The sequence below is a fragment of the Podarcis raffonei genome, chromosome 1 (assembly GCF_027172205.1).
Source record: "Podarcis raffonei isolate rPodRaf1 chromosome 1, rPodRaf1.pri, whole genome shotgun sequence".
Taxonomy (NCBI): domain Eukaryota; kingdom Metazoa; phylum Chordata; class Lepidosauria; order Squamata; family Lacertidae; genus Podarcis; species Podarcis raffonei.
Window position 1 is genome coordinate 42,300,056 of NC_070602.1, and position 27,888 is coordinate 42,327,943.

Genomic DNA, 27,888 nt, shown 5'->3' on the forward strand with positions numbered 1-27,888 from the left:
GCCCGGTCCCCTCCCCAGCCGATTCTCCTAGGATTAGCGCACGCGCTTTCTCGGCCGAGGGAGCAGCCGCTTTCAGCACCGCGGAGCTGCGGACAGCGCCTTCCGCCCTCCCCACCAAGGCGGCGCTTTTGCGGTCAGGAGGCCACGGCGCCGACGAGGACCATGGAGGGCGCGGCGGGCTCTCAGTCGCTGGACGGGGAGGCGGCTGCCGGCCAGAGAGCAGAGGCGAGGCGCCCGGAGACAGCGGGATGCACCTCCAGGTAAGGCGAGCCTCCAGGGGGATGCCCATCGGCCAGGGAAACGCCGCGTGCCCGTCTCCTCCTCCTTCCCTGACCCTTCGGGGGTGTCCTTGAGGTGCATCGCTCCTTTATCCGCCGCCACCGCGCGCTCCGTCCCCTGCACCTCCCGCTCCTTTCCCAGACAATGGAGCCGATCTCCCCTGGGCGGAGGGAGGTGGAAGAAGGGCGGCGGAGTGGAGCGGGCGGGGGGGGTTAGGGAGAGAGGGACTTTCTGCTTTTCCAGCACCACCCCACCCCATCCAGTTGCATCGCCGCCGCAGGCCACATCGCCGCCGATCCTCGAAAAGTTGGCCTTGCAGAGCGAGGGCTGGAGGAAGGCGCGCGGCAGTGTCCCCGAGGTCCAACCCTATTGTTCTGGGATCCGCCGCGGGAAGGCGTTGCTCTGCGACGGCTTGGCGGTTCCCTCGAATCTCCCTGGCGATGCTCCGGGAAACGGGACCCACCCGAGCCAGGCGCCTTCACTGGGCCAGGGGGCTGACGCGCCTGCCTGCCTGCCTGCGCGGGCGAAGGATCCCCGTCGGCGCATCTGTCGCCACGCTGCGGGGCGCCTTTTGATCCTCGGTTGAAGGGACGCGCGTCGCCCTCGATTCGCGAAGAGGAGCTGTCATTTCTGTCCGGGAGAGGATTCCTCCGCCCGGCAGCTCGGGATCGAGGGAAAGCAACGACTACGAGGAGCCCTCTGCTGGGGCGCCACGAACAAAAGGAGCGACGGGGCAAGATTTCGCCCAGCTTTCCTCGCTCCGCAGTTTCCAAGAAGGCGGAGCCAAGGTTGGGCTGGGCTGCCTTGGATTTCTCGCCCTCTCTAAAATATACTGTGGCTTTGATAGCGGCTGATCAGAGGGTGCCGGATATGTAGCAACGGCAAATGCTGTGATCTAGAAATATATCTGCCGCGTGGGGGGGGTGTCTTTGAAATTGGAGCCAACTCCTAGGGCCAAACGCCCGCCCCAAAGTTGATGGGCGATGTCATTCAAATAGTCTGTGTGTATGTGTGCACTGTGTCTTGTGATCGATTATGCGGGGCGGGACTTGCCTGGGGTCCCCCAATATTTTATTCAAGTTGCCGCCACCCCCGCAGGGTGCAAGGGAATGAAACCAGGCGCTATTAGAAGAAGAGGTCCAAACTATAGCTTTAGAGGAAGAAATCAGTAGGGTGCTGGGACGTGGGTTTAGGAAACATTGCTTTAAGGAAGCTCTCTTTAAGGAGAGCTTCGTCTTGGATTCCCTTCACGGGCCATGGAGGTAGGTGTGTGTTTATAATCAACACGGATAGGTTTAAATTCGAAGGGAGGGATGCAAACTCTGATCAATTCTTTCCTGGACTGAAACAGACTGAATTGCAGATTAACTTCGCCCCACCCCAATTAATCAAAGGTCTGAAGGCAGGTAGGGCCTGATCAGCCTGCTCCCTCCCTCATTTAGGAACATAGGAAGATGTGTAAAGCAGATGTTCTACACCCAGCTTTCCACAATGGATTTAATGAAATGAAAGCATGCAGAGGAATTAACTGGCTTGCAACCCAAACTGGCCTTCCAAGTGGAGCGATGATGGCTTTCCTTCTAACAGTATGAACCATAGGCAGCTGATGCCACCCATGCCCATTAGAGCATTTGAGCTGAGCTCAGTGTGATCTCAGAATTCAGGAAGGATGGATCAAGTGATGACTCTTAGTCATTAAAATCCTATTTCTCCAACTGAAAATTCTCTAATGGGGAAGGGTCACAGCTCAGTGGTAGAGCATCTGCTTTGCTTGCAGAAGGTCCCAGGTTAAATTCTTGACATTGCTAGGCTGGGCTGGGGGGGGGGACTCCTACCCAGACTCCTGGATTATTTCCTGCCAGTCATATTGAGCTAGATGGTCTGGCTCATTACAAGGCAGCTGCCTGTGCCCCTGTGTTGTAAACCAGATATGGAAATGGCATGTTGGATGGACCAGATGACTTTTGGTTTGGCCCAGCAGGGTCCTTCTTGTGTTCAGTAGCCACATATGTGAATCTTCTGCAACAATAATAGCCCTTGAACTTTGTTGTTTTTCAAGGCATTCCCACATTGGTTGAAAAAGACATACCGTACTTTTCTGTGTATCAGACTAGTTTTTTTTTACTAAAAAATAATGTTAAAAAGGGGGTGTGGTCTTATACACAGGGGCAATCTCCCCCATTTTCTTAATTTTGAGTCCTCAAATATAGGGGGTGTCTTATGCATGGAAAAATACAGTAATTAAAGGTGGCTTTTGCTTTAACAAAGCCTAGCCGCTCTTGGTCAAACCACAGTGAAGAGAAACACCTGTTCTTTCAGGATGCCCATAAAAGCACCTGCGTTGTGGTTTTGCAACACACAAGTGTATTTAAAGTTAATGGATGGATGGCTTGTTTGAAAAGCAGTGCAATTAGTTGGACCTCTAGTGAGAGAACGTTATAGCCTAATGGAATTTGCATATACACAGTGTTGTCAGCAAAACATGCTAAAGGCGTTTTACGTTTTTAGTCTGGTACTTCAACTGTAGCTGGCTGGGAACAGGAAGGATTCTCAAACTATGTTCCATAACATCTCAAAAACTATTTTCCTCTCTCTGGAGCTTTAGAGATCATACACCTAGTTGAGTAGATAGGCTTAAGCTGTTGGCAGGTGGGCAGAAGATGGATCAGGCTCCACTGTTAAGATCCCTTGGTGATTTGCATCAGGTCAGCAATGATTTCTAACTCCCAATTGCAATAACAAAGTGGTTTTTAAGTGGTTTACAATGAAGGTTTGAACACCAATTGATTCAAAGCAACAAACCTACAATAATTGAAGAAAGATAAACGATAAACGTAAGAGACAACAAAACAAAAGTAAAAGTGCAATAGCACATTACGTCAAAGCAATACAACCATTTAATAAGAAGGTTTGGAGAATAGGACAGTTGTTGTTTTTCACCTGGTGCCTAAGGTTATGAGAATAGGTGTCAGTCAAATACCACAACTTGAGCACCACCACTGAGAAGGCTCTATCCATGGTTGTCTCCCACTTTAACTGAGACAGCAGGGACAGTCATATGGGAGCAGGCAATCCTGACCCCAAGCTGTATAGGGATTTATGGGTCAATCAACACAATAGGCCTGGAAAGAAATGGGAAGCCAGTGATTTTCTAATATTGGGGAATATGTCCTCGTTGGCATGTTCTAGTTGCTCATGGACCACTTCATTCTGAACCAACTGCTGTTGCACTTTAACCATAGGCTCTAGAATTTTGCTTTCCTCATATCTCATTGACTGTTTAAGTAATTTTCTAGTAAAATAAGATTGTGCCCATGGCCTTTTTTCTAGCCACTTCCCTCAAACTGGGTTCTATATTCTATTGCTGTCTTCATATATAACTTTGTAGCCTAGTAAAGAGTTCTGTGGAGCACAAACACTTGCTTCATTCTCACTCTATACAAATAGGTTCAATAAAACGCATTGCCTCTGGACTACGCATTTATGGCTGGCAAGTATAGAACCCTAAATCTCGACATGTCCAAAGCTATGTCATTGTGAACTCATGCCAAAATGATGTCATTGCTGGCTCAGCCTCCAGCACACTCCTCAAATTTTCTGCTTGCTGATTTACAGCTATGGACTTGTTTGTGGAATGCTCAGCAAAAAAAATTCAGAGGTTTTCTGACACTCACCTTTCCTCAGTGACTTAATTGGGCCCTGCCTGATCTCACCATTATTTGCATACTGACAGGTCTCTGTGCGAGATGAAAAAGGTCCCACACAAAGAGGCATTATTGACAAGAGATGTGGGAGGATAAAAATACCTGTGCCATAGTTTAGCATTGTACCATAACTATCTTATACTATGTCTTAGCTGCTTTACTATTTTGTACATTGGAAGCATCTGTTTATATAGAAAATGAGAACGATCAGCTTTATTGTGGGTGGCAGATGCATTTTAAAGATGCAGTGACTTCTTGCTTATGTCTCTTCTAGAACAGATGCAGCCTTGATTTCTTTATCAAAACTATAGCCACCGTATCTTGAGTGTCTGAATGGGAAGAAAACACATTTTCTCAATCCATGTCCTACCCTTCCTGTTTTAGGCATTGTACTCTCTTGACTCCAAAGTCTATCATTCTGTTCTAACCCTTTATTAAAATCCCATTACAAGATTCCATTAAGAAAGCTTTTACTGTGAATCCCAGGTTTTTTAAAATAAAATATGTGAAGCCTAGTTAGAAACTTTGCAAACAATGCAAAATCATCAATCAGCAGAGATGGTGTTTGTTTGTTTGTTTGTTTGTTTGTTTGTTTGTTTGTTTAGAGGAAATAATTGCTAACCTTAATATTTGATTTAGAGTCTCACTGCAGAGCGAAGCCAGTTTGGAAGGAAAAGGAAAAACTAGACAGAAAAGTTTGCCAGCTTTTAGTGTTGTCTTACAATATAGCCACAGGATCCCTTTGTATTACTGGCTGGTGTGATTCTAGCCCCACCCCCCTTGCCCTTTCTGATTATAATAGCAGCTTTGTGGGCTGCAAGCAAATGCTAACTGAGGGTTCAGGAATGAGCCAGAGGTTTCACCTTTTTGAGCTTCTACAATCAAAAATGCTGAAGATGCACCTCTTTACTGTGGCCTGGGATATATACATTTAGGACACACCCTATTATTGTGGCTGTAATTTAAAATGCTGTGAACTGCCTTGAGATTTTATGATGAATGGTGGTATATAAATCTAATAAAGAAAGCAAACTGTGTGATATTGTATGGGGCCTTGTGGTGAAGGCTGGATAAAAAATTGAAATTAATCAAATACCTGGGTGAGATAGGCAGATACCAGTTGAGGAACAGTGGGGTGTTTTGTCAGACTTTTGATTTTAAACTGCTTTCAAGAGTTTTTTCAACAGCCCAGCGGTGCATACATTTAATGAAACAAACAAATATTCATGTGAAACAAACAAACAAATGTAATCACTGGAACCCCTAAAACTGAACAATTTACTATTGCGGTGCCAGTCTCTAGTTTACCATTTCTTGGTCATGTGACTGAGCAGCCCATGGTGGTACAGATCTAGAAACCTCTGGATGACAGCTAACTTGGTTCTTATTAGGCCACCTTTAAGCTTAGTTTGGGTGGATGACCTGGACTGGTTGATTGGCAGGAGGAGTGAGAACCTGTTCATTCTCCTGAACCTTTCTGATGTTTTTGCTCTCTTTAGTTACTGAGGCCTCCTGGGCCATCTGGCAAGGCTGAGGACACATTCTTCTTCTTCTTCTTTGGCGATCACTCGTAGCTGAGTAAGATTGTCTTCCATGAACACAGTCCTAACAGTGAGTCCATAAGTGACTGTGGAGGCCAATTCTGGATCCACACATCCTTCCACAGTGGGAACATAGGTTTCTGGATGGGAGTTGATCACGGTGTGGATTTGCCAATCGTGCCTTCCTTTTAGCACATTTCTCCCTTGCGTCCTGAATTTGAGTGTCTTCAAAGCCCATGACACCTTTGGTAAAGGCTGTTCTCCAATTGGAGTGCTCACAGGCCAGTGTTTCCCAGTTGTCAGTGTTTATACTGTGTTTATATATCCACACAACATGACCAGTTCAACAAAGCTGATGTTGAAGAATCATTGCTTCAACACTGGTGATCTTTGCTTCTTCCAGTACACTGGCATTAGTTCGCCTGCCTTCCCAAGTGATATGTGCATATTTTTTTGAGACCCCATTGAGAGAATCTTTCAAGGAGTTGGGGATGCAGGGGAGGCTGTGTGGCACACACTTTGTCCCCCAGCCTTGCTGCTGCCCCACCACCACCACAAGCATTGGAGGCAGCCATCTCACTCTGCCTAATGGTTGGCATTAACCGATGTGGTTCTGCTCCATATTAATGGTGAGAAATCCAACTTATCTGGAAATGAGTGGTTTTCCATTGGTGGACAGTTGTAACCCCCAAGTCCAAGAACCCCCTAGCCACCATGGTATATGCCATCCTTCTTACCTTTTGAAGAGTGTTTAACAACAATTCAAAATGTGGCACTCTATGGGAATGAGATGAGGATTGTGTGCAAGGTTGGTTACTGGGGGGGGGGGGATGCATTCTTTTCCAGTTTGTTTAGGGCACTGTTTAAGTGTTGGCCCTAACCTATAAAAACAAAAAAGTCTCAACAGGCTGCATACCTTAGGGAGACGTTCTTCTGGGTGAGTGTACTCCACACGCACGCACACACTGGTACACAAAGATCCTCAAAAAAACGTTTTCCTGAAGTAAGGAACTTGATGGGGAAGGAGGACGATCTCAGCAGAGGTGCATACTTTATGGAATGTTCATCCCCGTCATGCCTAATATATTGTCATGATCAGCTGTTTTGATATTCTGTACTTCAGAAGAATGGGAGGCTCATGATGTCACAGGTGGCAGCCAATCAGTGCTTTGCACAGTCGGCCACTGGTTTGCCTTGAGCTCGATCCTGGGGAGAAGAACAAACAGCAAGCAAATGCTTCCACATCAGCCCCACTACTCTGATTATTATATGTTTGATTGCATCCCTTTTCTTCTCCTCTTTCCAATTATCACTGCTGGATTCTGGTCAAGATCAGGTATCTTCTCTACATTGGCTTATGAAAGTGATAGGAGAGAGAAATAAGGGGTGGCAGTCAAGCAGCTGTGATACACAATTAGAGCTGTTGGCTCCCACCTTTGCTGTCTGCTTTGCTGAATATCTCTTTTGTTTCTTTCTTGGTTGCATCCAGCTGGTCTAGACAAAAACAGAGCTGTCAGACCATAACTTTGAAGCTGCAGGCTTTTACTGTTCCATGGATGGGAGGACATTTCTGCTCCCACTGTAGCCTCAACAGTTCTGAATATACATTCGTGCTATGACTAGGAATCTCACTGCCCATCCAGATCTCTCCTTCTGTTGCTTTGTCCTTGGATCACCATCAGTGAATTGATGGATGACCATAAATTTGACAGTATCGCAGTGTATTGAAGATACCAATTTCTCTTGATTAAATATGCCTGGCATCTAATATTTTCCTTAGAAAATCATATTGATGTGCCGCCCATATGAAGTGATAACTTGGATCACTGTTAACAAATAGTGCTGGTCTTCCTGTTCATCATTGAAGGTCATAGCAAAAAATGTTTATGAGTCTGCAAATTTCCTTAGCACACAGTTAAGAAAATTGGCTTGTCATTTTCAATCAGGCAGGTGTGGGAGTACTGTAAGTAAATGTGGACTTTTCACTTACTCTATAATGTTCTTATTCTTAAATGTTTACACTCACATGTGGACTCTTAAAAGAATGGATACCCATTTGAAAGCATTCAGGCTGAACGTCTATGGGTTTGGGCTACTTTTTACATGCCACAATAACTTAGCATTGTTGTGCCACCGTGAGAACTAGAAACTTGCATTAAGGAAACAAAAATAGGTCCTGAAAATCACTAAAAATGCTTCAAGGCTTATATGCAGATTTCCAGACAAAAAGCTCACATTTTCTCAAAATGTGATCTGAAAGTGGGGCAACCTTGCCCCAATGCTGAATGCCCCAATGCCCCACTCCTGATTTTCAGATGTTGAGTACAGACATCAGCAAAGGGGGGGGGGCTTCACCTAACCCAAGCAGCTGCAGGTGTATAGGTGACCCATGCAAGCAGGACTCCTGAATGATCAGGAGGGGTTGTGGTCCCTCTCCTGCCTCGCACACGGAATGAAATGCTTAAAATTTTTTGTCTGAAAATAACTAGCAGGTATTGTTGGTTTAAGGGGATGCGGGTGGTGCTGTGGTCTAAACCACAGAGCCTAGGGCTTGCCGATCAGAAGGTTGGCAGTTCGAATCCCTGCGACGGGGTGAGCTCCCATTGCTCAGTCCCTGCTCCTGCCAACCTAGCAGTTCGAAAACACGTCAAAGTGCAAGTAGATAAATAGGTACCGCTCTGGCGGGAAGGTAAACGGCATTTCTGTGTGTTGTTCTGGTTTGCAAGAAGTGGCTTAGTCATGCTGGCCACAAGACCTGGAAGCTCTACGCCGGCTCCCTCGGCCAATAAAGCGAGATGAGCGTCGCAACGTCAGAGTCGGCCACGACTGGACCTCATGGTCAGGGGTTCCTTTACCTTTTATTGTTGGTTTAAACTACCAGTCAAGTTTTAAAGATGGAAGCGTTCTGTTATGCAGCATTGCTGCCCCAGCTCTCGCCAAGTTCAGAGAGAGGGGAGGCATCCCAGTGGCAGCAAAGGTGGGGTGGCATGGGGGCACCATTCCTCAGGTGGTAAAGCAGGACAGGCCACCCCTGACAAGCAGGCTTCCTTAAGGTTCATCCCCCCCCCCCTTATGAAAATGCCCAAGCTTTATAATCAGCCTGGGAAGCCCTGTTCTCTGGCCCATTGCTGTCAAAGCATCTTCAATGTATTTTATGAAAATCTAACAATAATTTAGAAAATCTAACACTAAGTACATAGTAAAAACGAACGCACAGCCATGTGTACACTTCCTCTCAATTATTCTAAAGTGCAATAAAGGGCTTTTAAAAAGTGTCTACAAATTCATTAATCTACAAGGTGCCTATTCCTATCAGTGTGTTATAGTTCTCTCTTTCATATTCATTGTAATGGATTGTAGTGATGAATATCCAAGCTCTATCTATTCTCCATCTCATCTGTAGGAATACTCAGTGGTCATAAAACTTCCTATTTTCTTTGTACTATCTCTTAACTATTGTTATGAGGGTTTTTGGGGGGGGGGGGAGAAAGTAGGTTGTACAGTATGTGTAATCCTTCTAACTCCTGTATCCAGCAAGTGTTAACATATAAGCCAGGCTAGCTTCCTGTGTTGAGGTGATCACCTGGGTGATGGGCCATTAAGAGAAACAAAGGAAAGGGACTCTGTGTGAGATGGCAAATGGGTGGGACTCCTTTATGGGTGGGGCAAATAATTAGATGGATGAAGCAGAGTTTAGAGTTGAGTTATGGTGATGTGGGCCAGAAGCGAAGCAGCAAACAGAGATGGGGGTCATGTTTGATTTCTGTTTGAATCCAAGGTTTGTGGCTATGGAAGAAACAAGGCCCTTTTGGGATATTAATGCTCTGAACCCCTCCATAGTAGGCTCAGGTTGTGTGTTATGTATAAATAATCCATATATCCTAAAGACATCACTGTCTCTACTTGCCTAATTCCAAAAGAAAACACAGACCTTGGGTAAGCGCCGGGAGCCCCCGGGATCTCGCACTGCTCAGAGATTGGGGTGGCATGCCGCAATATCACCGGCGGAAAACATTCCGGTACAGGCAGTCGTTTGAGGGATAATCTTTTTGCTGTGTTAAAAAGCTTTTATGCTGCTTCTGTTCTTCTGTTGCCATTTCAGTGTTTTATTGGTTACTGTTCACGTAAGGAACTTCCTCTCTGTGACTGCCGAGACAATGAATGCCTCTTGGCATACATTTTACATGGGAAAGCAATAAAGAAAAGCAAACCCATTTCTTCTCGCAGGGAGAAAGTAAAGCCAGAGCTTTGTCAAAGTTGTCTTAATGTGCCGGAGATCAGAAAGACGGAGCCGAGCTCCAGTGGAGGCTCCTGGGAACGGAGATGCCCCGTCCATCACTGCCCAATTGATGCTTATCCCAGCTCAGCGAGATACCACCAGGCCTCTTCCAGCCATATGCATGCCCCAATCTCCACTCGATCCAACGGGCAGGTGCCCTCTGGCTCCCAGGACTCCTTCCAGCCTCACCTGTATTACCACTGCAACCAGCAAGAAGCCAGAAGCAGCTATGCCTTGCCTCCCCTGCCAGGCCATGGGGAGAGGGCGACCTTGTGCTCCCATCACTCCAGTGGGGATTCGTCATCAACTCCCCAGCATGAGGCTGCGGACATGAGATGGAAACAGTGGCCCCACGACCAGCAGCAGTTACGGCCAGTGCAACACCATGTCGTCACGGTCAGGTGAGGACAGATGACTGTAACAGGTTACACCGCCTCCTTCATCAAGGGATAAGGAGATGGAGAGTCTTGGTTTGCTCTGTGGAGCACCATGTGCCCCTGAAATCCTCTTTATGCATTTTGTTTTTCAGTGGGCACTTTAGGCCATTGCTTAGCGGTGGGGCATGTGCTTTGCATGCAACCCCCCATATCTTCAGCTCACAAAAGGACTAGGTAGCAGGTGAAGGAAAGCCCTAGAAAGTTTCTGCCAGTCAGACCAGACAATGCTAGCCTAGATAGACAAATGCAAAGCAGCTTCCTTTATGTCTGTGTGTACCTAGAAAAGCGAATGCAACAAACATGCCTCAATTTTACAGGTACACTCATTAGGTAACCAGGATGGGTTACGGCTCCCTAGTTGGGTGCAGAGTCAGTGGCAAACCCAAGCATAGTTTTGGGGAGGAGTGAATTGGGTTTGTGGGCTTGCCTTACTCCCATGTTTTTAAAACACTTCCCCCTTTGCTCATTTATCAGAGGCACCTAGTAACATAAAAGCAATAGTCACTTAATTTTGATGCTAATACTCCTTTACAAGCTGAAACTTAACGATCCTCGTTCTGGCTCCAGGCCAGTCTAAGGGCTGTTTGCTGCCTTACTTTTAAGATCTGAATACACTCTTGGGAGTTCAACCTCCCTCTAAATCGCCATGAAAATGTCGTGCTTCTATTATATGCAGCTCTCTCTCTCTTGTGAGCTGTTTCTGCGGCTTTGCCCTTTGTGTGTTTTTTCCTCAAGAAAACAAACAGACAAGCCATAGTGTTTTAGTTTAACAATTCATTTTTTCATAACGTTGCAACTCCAGAAAGTTTGCCCTGGTTTTTCAGACATGGTGCGAAATGTGAGTCTTAGGGAAGGCATGTGTGCTGATGTGCACAGGGAAGCTCTCAGCTGGAAGGGCTCCTCTCTCTGAAGGGCTGCCCAGTCCTAGTCCAACTTAAAAGAAGGAAGAGCAGCAAGGATCAGCACCTGAACGGAGGACTAAGTCACCTGGCAGCAGCCTTCCTCACAATAGCGGGGTGTGTTACATTCCTATATAAATTATAGTAATTATGCCTGAATTGGAATCTCTACATATAAAGTAGCATAGGTAGATCCATACCCTCTCTTATAATTCTGTAGCGATGCATTTTGCATTTCTTCCTTTTTGACTAATGTGCAAGTGGCCACTCTAGAGCCTAATACACTTTCCCCCCACCCAGTCCTCAAACGGCAGGATTCTGCTTTTAAAGTTCCTTGAATGGATTTTGCTATTCCTCTGTGTGCATGTGTGCGTGTGCGCATGCACATGTGTTCTTTAACAAAATTCTGAAGCAAATTCTTCTAATTCAAATTTACTTGCCCAATTTCTAATGAATGAGCCTCCCGATTTTGAATCTTGTTTTCACTATTCTCAAGTTTTGGATACTATCGGATTTGGTTTTGGTTGTTGTTCTCAATCTGTACAATATCACCTCTGGAAAAGTAATATTTATTTATTTATTTATTTATTTATACCCTCCCCTTGGTGCTACCAAGAATACTTAGCATTCTCGCCTTAAAATTCATCCCCAAGGAAAGTTAGGATCTAAGATGACAATCCAGCACCTTGCAGCTTCTTTTGCTTTTCCTCCCGCATGCTCTGTTCTGCACGTGTTCTCTGCCATTGACTTTTGCTTCCCACAGGTCCTTCTCCTACACTTAGAGCGGCATTTGTGTAAGAGCTCGGTTCCCAGTGCATTGCTCCGCAGAGGGCATGGACTGATTTGTGCTCTGCACTTTAAGATCAAAAGCAAAATTTGATCATTCAAAATTAAGTTGCATTTGAATTCTAAAGGGCTGAACAAATTCCTTTCTGCTCTAGCTTAATGGCTGTCGTCTGGCTTTGCAAATTCTTTGCCCTTCCTGATCATGCCTCTCTCTCCCACCATTATGAGAGGTCCCCTTGGCAGTACAAGCTCACTCACATGTACAGCAATCTTGTTGTACTTCACCTGATCTATATGGGTTGGACATCACCGAGGTTGTGCCAGTGTCAGCGGAGGCATGACGCTGAACTTATAGGAGAACTTGATGGCAAATGTGTGAATGATGGGCCCTTCCCTGCATCTTTATAAGTACAGCTGGAGGGGTGTGTACAACCTCTTTGCTTATTTATTTTATTACATTTACACCCCACCTTTCTTCCACGGAGCTCAAGGCAGCAAACACAATTCCTCACATCCTTGTTTAAATCCCACAACAGCCCTGTGAAGTAGGTGATAGGCCTAAGGTCACCCAGTGAGCTTCATGGCCAAGCGGGGATTTGAATACTGGTCTCTCCCCAACACTACTACTACTACTACTACTACTACTACTACTACTACTACTACAATTTATTTGTACCCCTTCCATCTGGCTGGGTTTCCTCAGCCACTCTGGGTGGCTTCCAACAAAGATTAAAAGTACATTAAAATGTCACACACTGAAAACGTCCCTAAACAGGGCTGCCTTCAGATGTCTTCTAAATGTCAGGTAGTTGTTTATTTCTTTGACATCTGGTGGGAGGGCGTTCCACAGGGCGGGCGCCACTACCAAGAAGGCCCTCTGCCTGGTTCCCTGTAGCTTTGCTTCTCACAGTGAGGGAACCACCAGAAGGCCCTCAGCGCTGGACCTCTGTCCGGGGAGAACAATGGGGGTGGAGACGCTCCTTCAGGTATACTGGGCTGTGGCCATTTAGGGCTTTAAAGGTCAGCACCAACACTTTGAATTGTGCTCGGAAACGTACTGGGAGCCAATGTAGGTCTTTCAGGACCGGTGTTATATGGTCTAGGTGACCGCTCCCAGTCACCAGTCTAGCTGCCACATTCTGGATTAGTTGTAGTTTCTGGGTCACCTTCAAAGGTAGCTCCACGTAGAGTGCATTGCAGTAGTCCAAGCGGGAGATAACTAGAGCATGCACCACTCTGGCGAGACAGTCCGCGGGCAGGTAGGGTCTCAGCCTGTGTACCAGATGGAGCTGGTAGACAGCTGCCCTGGATACAGAATTGACCTGCACCTCCATGGACAGCTGTGAGTCCAAAATGATTCCGAGGCTGCTCACCTGGTCCTTCAGGGGCACAGTTACCCCATTCAGCCCCAGGGAGTCCTCCACACCAGCCCACCCCCTGTCCCACAAGAACAGTACTTCTGTCTTGTCAGGATTCAACCTCGATCCATTAGCCGCCATCCATCCTTCAACCGCCTCCAGACACTCACACAGGACCCTCATTGCCTTCACTGGTTCCGATTTAAAAGAGAGGTAGAGCTGGGTATCATCTGCATATTGATGGACACCCAGTCCAAGCTCCCACATGATCTCTCCCAGCGGCTTCATATAGATGTTAAAAAGCATGGGGGAGAGGACGGAACCCTGAGGCACCCCACAAGTGAGGGCCCAGGGGTCTGAACACTCATCCACCACCCCCTTTCTGGACACGGCCTAGGAGGAAGGAGCGGAACCACTGTATAGCAGTGCCCCCAGCTCCCAGCTCCTCTAGGTGGACCAGAAGAATGTTATGATCGATTGTATCAAAAGCCGGAGAGAGATCCAGCAGAACTAGGAAACAGCTTTCATCTTAGGCTGCTGGAGATCATCAACCAGCGCGACCAAGGCAGTTACACCACAAAGGCTCTCACTCCTAGATTCTGCCATTGTGCCTTTTGAAACTTATAACCTATATTCCGAGTGGATGCAGGGATTGTGCACTGAATTCCTCAGGGAAACTTTCAGGGATTCCCCAGCTGAGAGCCCAAGTCTTTCACCAAGGGACACAAATTCCCACCATCCCCTGCTGTCTCCTGTGCTGGTTGAGCCTGGTGGAAGTTGCTGTCCGAAGTTGCCTGGAGAGCCATACGTTCCCTCCTGCTGTTTTAGATGCTTCAGCCTGGTTGCTGGTTGAATGAACCAAGTCAGCAGAGGGCCCCCATAAGCTGCAGGGACAGCCAAGTCCATCATCACCCAAACTGCCAACCTCCCCAACCATGCTATTTAGGGTTCATTGCCTCGTACTGCATCCCAGACTTCTGACTTTGTCCTTTGCCTGCCTGGAAGGGTTAACACTCTCATGAACGGAGACTTCTGCCTGGGCTGAAATTAATAAGCCAATGAATATCTTTCTCCCTACAGACATGACAAAGTGTTCAGGATGCCAAAGAGGTAGGTTACAATCAATCTCTCTACCCTATCATCATGTCTCCTCCTCCTCCTCACACCCTGCTATTAGGAACGAGGCAATGTATTATTCCTGGTGACATCCCAGGCAGGCAAAGAGCTGCAGCTACATTAGTAGGTTCACAGCTCCTCATTAAGAGCTTCCCATCTGTTTCGAGTCTCCCGCTCCCCCCAACCCAACCCGCTTTGCAAGAGATGTACTCCGCAGCTTTAAGGAAAATCTAGCCTTCCAGAGAGCTTTCCCCATATCACACTCGAACCAGGTATTGCCGTGTTGTTCTGCATGTATGGCCTTCCTTTGCACGTTGCACTGTTTTGCACGTTCGACATTTAGCATGCCCCGTTATGCTCAACATAACACGTGAATTGTCAACATTTTCTTTCCCCCACATCACAAGTGTTTCACACGAACGTACATCAGATAGTTGGAGACAGTAGTGGCTCCCTGTGGTGTTTCTACCATGTAAATATGGTGTATGTGTGTAAGATATGTATTACTTTCTGTGTTGTGAAGCAGGTGTATGCTAACTTCTTAATTTGTGCCTATATCTACTGAAATGGATTTAGTGACCTAAAGCTAACAGTAGTAGCTAAAGGCATTGGGATACAGAAGCTAGGGACCGGCCTTCCAAAAAAGAAAAAGAAAAGTGCTTTCATTCAGCTGAGCCTGATGGGTTGAGCATCTTGACTCCCTGCATGATATCGGTCTCATCTCTTCATTTCTGCATGCTACAGCCTCTTCATCTTCCAAGTGATGACACTGTTTATTTGCCTCAGCTAGAGATCCTCTACCAAGCTGCTCCTCTGACAGATGCAGCATAATACAAATAAAATGTTAAAAGGGAAATTCAGGGAAAGGTAGAGGGACTGGATGGAGGGCCAACATTTCTCTGACAAGAATTTTCAGATCGGTTTTTGAAATCTTTTGGGAGCTTCACCGCCAACCTATTGGAGAATGTTAGCCCAGCCCAGAGAATATTCAGTGAAAAGCCACCCCAAATGTCTCTGGACATGAATGCAAATGGGCACTGGCTGGGGCAGCTGTAGATCTAGTTTAATAACCGTCTAATACCATTTTCATCGTAGGGAGGGAAGCAGCAGGCTTGGCACCTGCCCCTTTCAGTCTTACCTTCTCAGCTTGTGCTTCTTTCATCTACTAATCTAGCTCCGTTCAGTATTACCTGAGCCAAAGGCTGTGTACAAACCATCCATTTAAAGCACATGACTTGCCCCCAAAGAATCTGGAGCACTGTAGTTCATTAAGGGTGCTGGGAATTGTAGCTTTGTGAGGGGTAAACTACGGTTGCTGGGATTCTTTGATGGCAACTACATACTTCAAATCAGGAGTTGTCAACCTGGTTCCTACCGCCCACTAGTGGGTGTTTCAGGATTCTAGGTGGGCGGTAGGGGGTTCTACAGCACAAGCTGAATCTTCCTTCCACTGAGCACTGGTGGGCGGTAAGGAAATTTTACCATCAAGAAATATGCATTAGTGGGCGGTAGGTATATAAAGGTTGACTACGGCTGCGTTAAATGGATGGTGTGTATGGAGCCAAAATTTATCAGAAGTGAATTTTGAGAAACATTTGAGAACATTCTTTTTGACCACCCCAGAACTATAAAATGAGGAGGTTCTAATTCTGATTGGAGCAGTAGTGCTGGGGAAGGGAGTGTCTAATTTCCCTGTGTCATTCTCCTGTGTCATTTCCCCCAAAGAGAAATCACTCCCAAGTTGTTACACTAGTTCTACTGGTGAATAATAGGCAGGTACTTACTTATATTAGGGACGCGGGTGGCGCTGTGGGTTAAACCACAGAGCCTAGGACTTGCCGATCAGAAGGTCGGCGGTTCGAATCCCCGTGACGGGGTGAGCTCCCGTTGCTAGGTCCCTGCTCCTGCCAACCTAGCAGTTCGAAAACACATCAAAGTGCAAGTAGATAAATAGGTACCGCTCCGGCGGGAAGGCAAATGGTGTTTCCGTGTGCTTAGCCAGAAGTGGCTTAGTCATGCTGACCACATGACCCGGAAGCTGTACACCAGCTCCCTCGGCCAATAAAGCGAGATGAGCGCCACCACCCCAGAGTCGGCCACGACTGGACCTAATGGTCAGGGGTCCCTTTACCTTTACCTGCTTACTTATATTATGCATCTCTTTCCTTCTAGCAAGATGACTAAATGCAGTGTGTGTGTGTGTGTGTATGTGTGTGTGTGTGTGTGTGTGTGTGTGTAAGAGAGAGAGAGAGAGAGAGATTTCAGTCCAGAAACAGCACAGCATCTCCCCTTCTCTAGCTCCACTGCTCCAATCAAAATTGCAGGCTTCACCCCTTCCAAATGGCTGCTTTAAAGAGGAAGCTGAGAGGTGGTGACTTGTTTTATCTCTGACTGCAGTGAGAGAGACCAACCATTAGGCTGTCTTAGGGTATGTTCACATTAGTAGCTTGAAACATGCAAGGCCACCCCCTTCCCCCTGCGTTTCAAGCCCCATTTTCACATCAGAGAGGGCGCAGGGATGTCTAACATGTATGGCCTTTTTGGTCTGAAGGTTAAACGCTGAGACTTCAAGGCAACCGCTAGTTTGGCTGGGCCTCTCTCAAATAACTTGATAGGGTTTCCCTCTCAGCTCCCCCTTATTCCACCCCAAGAGGAATGGAATAATTTGGTCGTGCATGGTGCTAAAAACTGAGCTCCATTACCATATACACTTCCTCTCCATCTTTGAAAAAGAGAGGGGACATGATGAACAAGGTACCCCCGAGGAGCAAAGGATGCAGGCCCCCAGCCGCAGGACTGCTCCACAGAGCCCCCCAAGCATGCATGCTAATGTCATTTCCCTAACCATTTTGGGGTGGGTAAGGCACTTTTTAGCCACTTATTTATTTGGGGGGGTTAAAGGAAGAGCCTAATTTCAGGACAGAGTGAGGCAGGTAGGTGGCTTGTTCTCCAGCTATGAAGACTTGGGGGGATAGTTACAGGTACAGCCTAGTATGTCGCCATGCGCCTAGGTAATCTGAATCAATAACTTGTGAAGCCAGAGCATGAGCCGATGACCCACTCCCACCAGCACCCACCCTGAAACCTGATGCCAGATCACACCAGTAGCCAGTGTGGGTTTTAACTGGCAACATTAAAAGAAAGAAGTCCCTCCCCACTTTACCCACCTAAAAGACAGAGAGAGAGAAATGAATGAAACAGAAAATTAAATGAAATGGCAGCTTCTTGTTTTCCTTTCGCTCCTTTCCAGTTTGTCCCAAGTGATTGCTGAGTGGCCGGTCGCTGTCTTAGTGCTCTGTTCGGTGACCGTGTTGGTCTGTACGCTGGTGAGCGTGTTAGTGGGAAATTTGCCTGATTTTTCTGAGCCCTTGATGGTAAGTTCCTGCAGATGATCTGCCTCAGGGACATACAGTATCCTTCCATGTAAAGGTTGGTTACCCTCTTTCCATGCTTTAGAGTTGCCCTGGCAAATACGTGTAGGTGCCTAATGAGATTTCTTCTCCCACAGTCTTCCAATAAAATATGTACAGAGTGTCAGTTTGCATTTCTTAGTACAGAAAGTATCGATCTGATGTGTAGAGATCTTTTCCTATTCCAATTAGTTCAAGAAGGTTCCGGAAGCTTCTCTGTGTGAAAGAAACAAGCAGAAGGTTCATGGTGTTTGGGTTATTCCTTCAGAGAAGCTGAGTACAGCTGGTTTAAACTGGTTCTGTTATCTCTTCTGTCAAGATCATGCTGACTATAATAGGCCAGAAGGAGCCTGGGTTTCACTTTCTCTATCTCTCTTCCTTCTGGTGTGGTGTTCTGTATATAGTGATAAGGTTTAGACTTATTATAAGTTATTGTAAGTTTCAGTTAAGTCTGCTGCAACTGGACTTCTTATGGACAGTGCCAATCCCGAACGTATTGGATTTGTGACCATTGTGCTAATTTGCCTTCAGTAGCAGTAAAGCTCTGCTGGATGGAATATTAATTGCCTCTGGTCTATTTTTTGGGAATCCTGCAATGTGTTTAAGTTTTTACTCTGCTAACTACACATTGGAGTTTTGCTCTGGATCAATGTTGAGTAAAATTTCCACTACAGAGAGAACATTATAAGTGTTGTCGTCTTTTTAAACCACTCTTGTAGATTTTCAGAATTCGTTAAATAACCTGACCTTAATAAAGTCCTGATGTAAATTATTTTCTGGTGTGGGGAGGCTAAATCCAGACTTTGCATATTAGGCCAAATCCTCATAGCAAAAGTCCTGTTGATATGGATGGGAGCTGCACAAGAGATTTGCATTGAATTGAAATGAACTGAACTGGAATTTGTTCAATCCCATTGAAATTAATGGGAGATCTTACCTATTGAAACACTTCATTAAAATGGGTCCAGACTTGGTTTGCTCAGGATTAATTCTGGTTATCCAGTCTTGAAATCTTAAACTTAAACTAAAAAAGGACTCATCTGAACATACACATTAGATTAGTGCTGTATCCAATGGCGTATTGTAAATAGAAATGCCCTTGTATAACATCTTGAAATATGTACATTTTTATATTTATAAATAGGGATTTGAGCCACGAGACACCGACATAGGCAGAAAGCTCACCGTCTGGAAGAATATGAAAAGCCACACAGGCTATAAGAAGATTCTCTCTCTTTCCCCTCACACTGACAACAGGTACATGTTTTGGGGGCAGGGATATGGATTACAGATCTTCGACTACAACAGGGATGTCCAACTTCCAAGAGACTGCGATCTACTCCCACTATAAAAACACTGGCAATGATCTACCCATTGGATTAACCAAAGTTGTTGAGCTTTTGGGGGGGCCTTCACCAAAAGTTGAGCTTTTTTGGGGGGTGTCAGAACCAAAGTTGTTGAGCTTTTGGGGGGGTTGGGCGATCCATCAGGATCACAGGATAGACCAGAAACGCCCCACAATCAACTGGTAGATCGAGATCAACCCGCTGAACATCCATGCTCTAGAACAATGGCCCATTTCTTATTATGTTATGTATTGTGGAACCATCAATATAAATGGTGCTTAACAGCATAAAATAGGAACTGAAAAAAGACTGTAGTCTATATTTCCACACTGGAGGAGGCAACAAGGTGGGGGGCAGCACAGGGATAACACACAAGAGGCACAGAGGCTTGTCTCCTAAGATGTTAACTATTATGGTTTCCTACCATATTTCTAGTTTCCTACCATATTTCTGTGAGTCAGATATTCAGGCAATGTGTTTCCATGGAAAACTAATCGTTAGCCAGTCTTCCTTAGGTCTTCTGAATGGTGCAAAAGCTGGCCTCCCATCCCCCAAGGATGATGATGCTAACCACCACCACCACCACCACTTTATTATTTATATCCCACCCATCTGGCTGTGTTTCCCCAACCACTCTGGGCAGCTTACAGCATATATAAAACATAGGTGTGATCAAGGTGTCTGGAGAGCTGGCCTAAGGCATCTTATTTATAGAGGAAGGAGCAAGACATTATAGCCAGGAGTTTTGTTGTGGGGGGGAGTTATTGAGCTTTGGGGGGGGAGATCACAGGTTAAAAAAACCCCTCAATAAAAGGACATTACGGGGGCAGGCTTCTGTTGGGGGTGCAGGACCTCAGTGAATTATTTTTAATGCTTTTCAATAATTTTTGAGGATTTAAATTTTTTGAGGATTTCACATGGGCACGGCCAGTGCTTTTTTTTCCTCTAAAAAGATGTTTAAGGGTATTCTCATTTTGACTCAAGAAGATCTCCATTTTATAATTCAAATCGGGAAAATAAATACAGTAAATGGAGAAAAGTACTAAGATTCACAAAATGTTTAGGGGCATGCGTACCCCTGCATCCCCCCAGAAAAAAACACTGGTTATGCCCATGTTACCCACCCACTTCCTGAGCAGTAGCAGTTGGCTCTTGACTTCATCACTGGCAATGGAGCACTTCCCTTCACCCCTGAGACAAACAGGTGAGTTTAAAGGGTGCAGGGCGGGCCATGCCACACACCTCTCTTCTCACCCTCTCCCTGATGTGGGGCAGTGGATTTAGCTGCCCCTTAGAGTGCTTAAAGCAGGGGTAGGCAACCTAAGGCCTGGGGGCCAGATGCGGCCCAATCGCCTTCTCATCCGGTCCACGGATGGTCCGGGAATCAATGTGTTTTTACATGAGTAGAATGTGTCCTTTTATTTAAAATGCACCTCTGGGTTATTTGTGGGGCCTGCCTGGTGTTTTTACATGAGTAGAATGTGTCCTTTTATTTAAAATGCATCTCTGGGTTATTTGTGGGGCATGGGAATTCGTTATTTTTTTTCAAAATATAGTCCGGCCTACCGCATGGTCTGAGAGATGGTGGATCAGCCCCCTGCTGAAAAAGGTTGCTGACCCCTGGCTTAAAGTATCCCACCGCCTACGGACAGCCTTTATATTTGTAAATAAATGCAAACATGTCACACCATGGGCTGCTTCCAAATGAAACAGTGTCAGCACTTGGTACCGTATTTTTCGCTCTATAAGATGCACCCGACCATAAGACGCACCTAGTTTTTAGAGGAGGAAAACAAGAAAGCAACGCAAAGCCTCTTGAGCGAAGAGGCAGGAGCGCTCCGGCTGCACTCAAGAGGCTTTGCGTGGCTATCCCTGGAGCAAGAGGGATTGGGGCGCACCGATCCCTCTTGCTCTTCAGGCTTCAGCGATAGCTGCACAGCCTGCATTCACTCCATAAGACGCACACACATTTCCCCTTACTTTTTAGGAGGGGAAAAGTGCATCTTATAGAGCGAAAAATATGGTGAGTGTTGCGTCCCTGTAATTTCAGCTGCTTGAAAAAGTTGGGTTAGCATAGGGATAGGTGAACTTAAGGAGCATCACAGAAGGAAACTTCCCTCATCCTCTCCTCCTTCCTGCATTCATCTACAACCTCTCCCCGCCCCCCAAAGAAGAAACCCTCTCTGTGGGGAAGAACAATCTGGGGTGTGGTGACAGGTTGCTAGGAAGGAGGAGGGGGGCAGGAACTTATTTAAGTGACACTGTTGTTTACGTTCCCTCCAAACATACTGTAGGATCCAAGCCTGGCAGAGAACAAGGGCAAGAGAGGAGGGAGAAGGAGAAGCCTTTCTTATAGCTCTGTATTGTAAAAGCCATGCAGATGAGTTGCAGAACCATGCTCAGTTCAGGACAATGTTGTTTCTTTTTTTGCTAGTTACGGGGACATAGGCATGAACAGAGGGCAGAGATCCATACAAGGCGAACGAGAAGCAAGAATAAGGAGGATGGTGGAGCCAGACTATGAAAAGGATGGCTTCTTTTGTGGACCCCCAGGTAAGTTTTGTTTGAGATTGCCCTCCAGAACTGACCAAGGCAAGAAAGTAAAGACATTTTTGTGGAACCCCCCCCCCGAGACCTCCAGGTATAGGGCAGTATATAAATTCAATAAACAATAATAAATAATTTTCCTTATGGAAGGTTTTGAAGCTGCCTCGTTCCATATACTCATTTAAGAGCCTTCAGCTTGCGTGATACACCTTCAGTGCAGATCTGTAACTAATAAGAGGCGTCATTTCCTATTTTACAAGCAGGGAAGCAAAGTGAGAGCTTTTATTTCTTTAGCAAATTTATATACCGCTCTACATCGTAAGATCTCAGGGTGGTTCAGAGAGTAAAATACAGGATAAAAATATGAAAATAAATAAGACAAAAATAGCAAAACAACCCCCCCCCACTTCCCACAGACACATTTAAAAGGCTGCAGAATATTAATCAGCTTAGAGTTGGCCAATATTGTGTAGTGTGTGTGTCCATGTATTAGTCTTAGTGAAAGGACTCAGAGATGCTTCTTATCCCCCAGCCTCAAAAACCCACAAGTGCAACATTAGTAATCCAAGGAAATGGGTATAAACTGGAATGATTTGCTGCTTTGAGGGTTTAAAAAAAAATAAAGCAGTGTATAGATTTTATGAAATAAAATAATTAATAAATTAAATAAATGACCAGACACAGGATGCCAATTAAAACCAAGTTAACAGGAAAAGAAAATCAATAAGATTAGATAGTTGTGGCATAGCCCAAGTTTAAGTGAGTTCAGGTAACCAATGGTTTAAGCAAACAGGGTAAGTCTTGTTGTATAGTTACCTCTTTGGAAAGCAGAGTTATACAAGGACAGTGAAAGCAGCCTACAGCATCATCCCCCCCCCCCAACCCACATGTCTAGAGCTTGTTCCAAGTAGTTTGTCAGGTATCTTTGCTGTTGCATAACTGTACCTACTATTTTGGCCCTTAGGGAAAAGTTATTCTCAGCTGGTATTTATGTCCACAACTGCTGGAAGCTTATGGAACTTGAAAGCAATACAATCCATGTGTCAAATGGAGCAGGACAAGGTTGGTATTGCTGTAAGGAATATGCACACACTTATACTCCTGGATTGTTTTAACTTCAGGTTAATGCTTCCGAATCCGTGTCAAATCCTTACTTCCAGATATAGTTTTTCTCCCTCTCTCTCATACACACAGAGAGGCACACAGGAGGTGCCTTAGTCAGACCACTGGTCCATCTCGCTCAGTATCCATAGGCTAGCAGAGGCTCTCCAGGGTTTCAGATAAGAGCCCTACCTGGAGATCTTGGGGACTGAACCTGCGACTTTCAGCTCTACCACTGAGCTACAAGCCTCCCCACAAATTCCGTAGAATGCTACATCCTGAAACACAACACTATGCTTTAAAAGATGACTGAAATAGGGGACGTGTGTGAACAAAATCTTTAAAAGTCCCCATCCTCAGAACAAGACATTTGTCAAAAGGATAAAACAGAAATGGAAGTGGCAGTGGGGCAGGCCTAATTCATTCTTTTTCCCTTTGGCTTTTCCAGATTCGTTCTCATGCAGAGTTTGGGAATCTCTGCCAGCGTACTGAAGCCAACGAATGCTGTCCAAGTTGGTCTCTTGGAAACTTTATCGCAGCCCTGTACAACCGGTCTTCTTGTTTAGAGGTTACCGAAGCCGATGTTTCCCACACCCTTGTGCTCCTTCGTTCGTGTGCCCCCGACTATCACAAAGGTGTCCTTGTCCCTCCTTGCATCGGTCCCAAGACTGAAAGAGACAAGCACCCCCAGTGCTCCAAAATCCCCGAGAAATGCACTCGCTTCCGTGCTGTTTACCAGCTTCTTCATTTCCTCGTCGACCGAGATTTTCTCAGTCCACAGACAGTGGGATACCAAGTGCCAACCCTGAAATACAGCCTGCTGTTCTTGCCTATGATGAAAGGAGCATCCATGATGGGCATCTACCTGAACAACCTTGAGTCGTGGGACTTGTTTGATAATTACACGTCCATTACTGGGATGGATCTGGGCCTTAAGCAGACATTATTCCAGCACTACCTATTACTGGATACCGTGTATGCAGTCTTGGCGATACTGGCCATATTTCTAAGCATATTTTTTTATTTGCGCTCGGTCTTTATTACTTTTATCACCCTAATTATTGTCTTTGGTACCTTGATGATTTCCTATTTCTTGTACAAGGTGGCCTTTAGATTCTCCTACTTCCCTTTTGTAAACCTAACAGCGGTAGTCATTCTCAGCAGTCTTTGTGCCAACCACACCTTTGTCTTTTTCGACCTCTGGAACCTGAGCAAGAGCCAGAACCCATCCGCCGGGCTACTGCAGTGGGTAAGACTAACCATGCATCACTTTGGGTATCTCATGCTAGCATCCTGCCTGACGACTGGTGCTGCTTTCTATGCCAGCTACATGAGTTACATAACCGCCATCCGATGCTTTGCCATCTACATGGGCACCTCTGTCCTGGTGAACTTGGTCTTCATGCTGACCTGGCTTCCTTCCACCGTTGTGCTGTATGAACGTTATCTAGCAAGGAACTGTGTCTATAAACCAGAGGGCTATTGGAATAACAGCGGGCACAAGAGTGTCATTCTCTCTATCCACCACATCCTCAGGCGTATCCAGAAAACCTGGCACGAAACCGCCAAGTTATTATTTGAGAAAGTTCTTCCTTGTGGGGTGATAAAGTTCCGCTATATATGGATCTGCTGGTTTACCGCCTTGGCTATAGGGGGGGCCTACATTTCCTGTCTGAACCCTAGGCTCAAACTGCCTTCTCTAGAGATGTCATCTGTGCAGGTTTTCAGGCTAAGCCACCCCTTTGAGAGGTATGATGCTGAATATTGTAACGAGTTTATGTTTGAAAGGCTGGAGCGAGGAGAAGACCTGCACATGCCCGTCACTATTATATGGGGTGTACTCCCAGTGGACAATGGGGATCACTTTAACCCCAAGAGCAATGGCACTCTGGTGATGGACCCAGCATTTACCATTGAAAATTCTGAAGCTCAGCTATGGCTGCTGGACTTTTGCCAAAAAGTTAAAAACCAGACTTTTTACTACTCTGAACTGGAACAAAAACCCACCGTTTGCTTCATGGAAGAATTTCACCGGTGGATGGATAGCCGTCAGTGCTCTAAGAGAGATCACAGCTTCAACCTCTGCTGTAATCACTTCTCCTTCCCATACAGCAGAGAAGTCTTCCTTCATTGCATCAAGATGATGATCATGGAACAAAACAGAGACGAGGCTGAGACTCGGGACCTAGGCCTCAGATTTGATGAAAGGGGCAACCTGGTTGCTTTGGTGCTACAGTTTCAAACCATTTACCACTACAGCTTCAACTATAGCAAGGCCAAGCATTTCTATGATGAAATTGGCCTCTGGATAAGAGAAGAGATGAAGGCAGCCCCCATGGGGCTTCAGAACGGCTGGTTCACCAGCAAGCTGGAGCTCTACAATCTCCAGCACAGCGTGGACACAGAGAGTATGGTAGTGCTGGGCTTATCAATAGCCATCTCCTTTGTGGTTCTTTTGCTTACAACTTGGAACGTCCTTCTTAGCTTGTTCTCTGCCGCAGCTATTACAGGCACCGTTCTGGTAACTGTTGGCCTGTTGGTCCTCCTGGAGTGGCAGCTCAACGCGGTGGAGTCTCTCTTCATTTCAGCAGCAGTGGGTCTCTCCGTTGACTTCACGGTCAACTACTGCATATCCTACCACTTGTGTCCGCATCCTGATCGCCTGAGCCGTGTAGCCTTCTCCCTGAAGCAGATGAGCTGTGCCACTGTCATGGGGACTTCGGCTTTGTTTTCGGCAGGTGTCATCATGCTGCCTGCCACCGTGCTGGCCTACAGGAAACTGGGCATTTTTGTGATGATGATCAAGTGTGTCAGTTGCGGCTTTGCGAGCTTCTTCTTCCAGTCCCTGTGCTGCTTCTTTGGCCCGGAGAAGAATTGTGGACAAATAATTTGGCCTTGCACTCGTGCTCTGAAAAACTATTCGGATGACCCGAGCTCTTCCAACAGAACGTTTACCTGTGGGGGAAATGAGAAGCAGAGTAGGTTACAAAAAGATCAGGAATCCAACAGTGCAAATGAACAGTACGAGCTCCAGCCTTTGGCCAGGAAGCTTAGTGACAGCTTTGACAACAGCACCTCCACAAGCAAGTTGTCCAATCGTCCATCTGTCTTATCTGAAGACATTCAGCTCCAAGATAGCAAGTGCTCTGGAATGGAAGTTCATCCTTCCTCTGAAAAGGACAGACAGAAGCTGGAACAGAGTTCAGGGCGTCATGTAGCCCTTTGCCAATGTCCAGCCCTGCAAACATCTTCTCCTTACAAACCTGGAAGCAGCTCAGGAAATGAAGCAGAAAGTCATAGGGACAGGCCTTGCAGAGACTGCAGATGTAAAAAATATGGCCATAAAGCTTGGGACCATCTTCAGTCAGCCAGCACAGCCGATGAAAAACTGCTGAATAAATCTCACTCCTCAAGCAACACCGATCAACAAAAATCAGATTATACCTCAGAAAATAGTAATGTACCAGAAACTGAAATGTATGAACTCCACAGATGCCTTTATTCTACTGGCAGCTCTTTCAGTGCTCAGAATGTCTCCAGTGAGACATCCCTGAGTGACTTTGAACCAAGCGTAAAACTCATGGAATCCGCCAGTTATTGCCCAGGTCATTTAGATGTAGCTGGTTCTTGCTGTCCAACTCAAAGAGGTCACCTGAATGGAAAAAGAGACACCCTGAGGCTGGACCTGAGGGAGACTGTCTTTGACACATCGGCTTCAGCATCCCAGCAAAACAGTGGTTTGAGGAAAACTCAAAGGTTAGGAGTAGGGGGCGAGGATCCAGTTGTCTTGCCAAACAGCAAACCAGATATGCCTGATGTTTGGATCAAGCGGTCTGGCGCCCAAAACTCTGGATACTGAAATGAACATCTCAGAGGAAATAATTGCTATTTCAGGGGCAAGGATAATTAATTTCCATTTTGAGTAGTGAGTATAAAACTTTTCCAAAAACGAGAACAAGCTGCATTTTTACAAAGCCAGCAAACCTGGTGCGGATTAGAGGCAGATGTTATTGCAGTGTCAGCTGTTCAACTGCCTGCTCCATAGACAGTGCCATATTCTCTATTATACTGCAGGATTATTAAGCAAGAGTTCTTTGTCATTCTCTCCAGTGCAATTCGTTTTGGAGTAAATGGAGAGGCATGATGATGAGTGGAATAAGTGTGAAGTAAATGGCTCAAAGGATATCTTAAAGACAAGGGGAAACCCTTTTCTAAAACATCATTGCTACTAACCGACTGAATATTGATGGTGTGACACAAAAGGTGTCTTTTAGCTCAGTCATCCCTCTTTTCACCATCAGTCAAACAAATCTCCTTAGGGAAATTGTACTCAGATAGCTGAAAGTAATATTATCTGGTGTACTTTCTTTCAAAGACTAACCAGCAGCCCTTCAAAAATAATGGTGGTTGCTCTCCCCTCCAATTTTTCCCTACAATGTAATTTACAAGTGGAACCTGCAAGAAATTGTATTGCAGCGTGGAACATTTCTGTTCTGGGGTCCAGCCAGCCAGCCATGCCTTTCCCTAGATATGCTGTTCCATTCCCCACTCCAGTTTTCCACCTCCCTGCCAGTCAGGATTCTGTGGCCACTGAGCATGCTCAGTCCTCATTGGGTTGCTGTTTTTGCCCCCTTAAGTCTGCCCCTCCTACTTATTTTGTGCCCTTCTGCAAACCTTAGTCCCCCTGCTGATAACTTCCTCTTGTGCGTGGGTGGTGAAGTTTTGGCTGCAGAAGAGCTGGCACGCAGAGAACAAGTTTGTTATTAACATATAAGATCCCTAAACCAGAAATTCAGCATATGTTTCTCTTTCCCACTGACAGTGTGCTTAAAGTTCATCAGACATTTTTCTTGTAATTCTTCATTTTCTGATATGGGTAATTTGTGTTTCACCTTAGCGGCTAGTATTTCATTCAAAGCTGTACAGAGATGTCCAAGTTTGCATATTTATGGAATCCTGCAATTTACTTTCTCTCTCTCCATTGGCCATGTCATGCCCTGCCCTGGCCCTCTCAACCATCACAATCTTTTTACATTTACTTGTCAAAGTGATATCCCAGCGTAAAAAATAAACATGTTTCCTAAA

General features: G+C 45.9%; 1 protein-coding gene across 2 annotated transcripts; it reads left to right on the plus strand.

Moving 5' to 3' along the window:
- On the plus strand, window positions 1–27,888 carry DISP2 (dispatched RND transporter family member 2). 2 transcript variants are annotated; one of them, XM_053382422.1, is made up of 8 exons: window positions 1–260; window positions 9,752–10,204; window positions 14,364–14,393; window positions 17,650–17,773; window positions 18,954–19,066; window positions 21,590–21,708; window positions 22,667–22,764; window positions 23,252–27,888. In XM_053382422.1, exons 1-8 carry the CDS (start codon window positions 163–165, stop codon window positions 26,660–26,662), a joined length of 4,446 nt encoding a protein of 1,481 aa, XP_053238397.1. In that variant the 5' UTR covers window positions 1–162; the 3' UTR covers window positions 26,663–27,888. The 2 variants fall into 2 exon arrangements, with proteins under 2 accessions (XP_053238397.1, XP_053238404.1); XM_053382429.1 differs by lacking the exon at window positions 14,364–14,393.

Bases quoted from the DNA above. Each gene is read 5' to 3' on its own strand.
- DISP2 (XM_053382422.1), top strand. From the start codon at position 163: ATGGAGGGCGCGGCGGGCTCTCAGTCGCTGGACGGGGAGGCGGCTGCC. The intron at 14,394-17,649 runs GTAGGTTACAAT...GCTCCTTTCCAG, and splicing joins GTGTTCAGGATGCCAAAGAG to TTTGTCCCAAGTGATTGCTG. The intron at 22,765-23,251 runs GTTGGTATTGCT...TGGCTTTTCCAG, and splicing joins GTCAAATGGAGCAGGACAAG to ATTCGTTCTCATGCAGAGTT.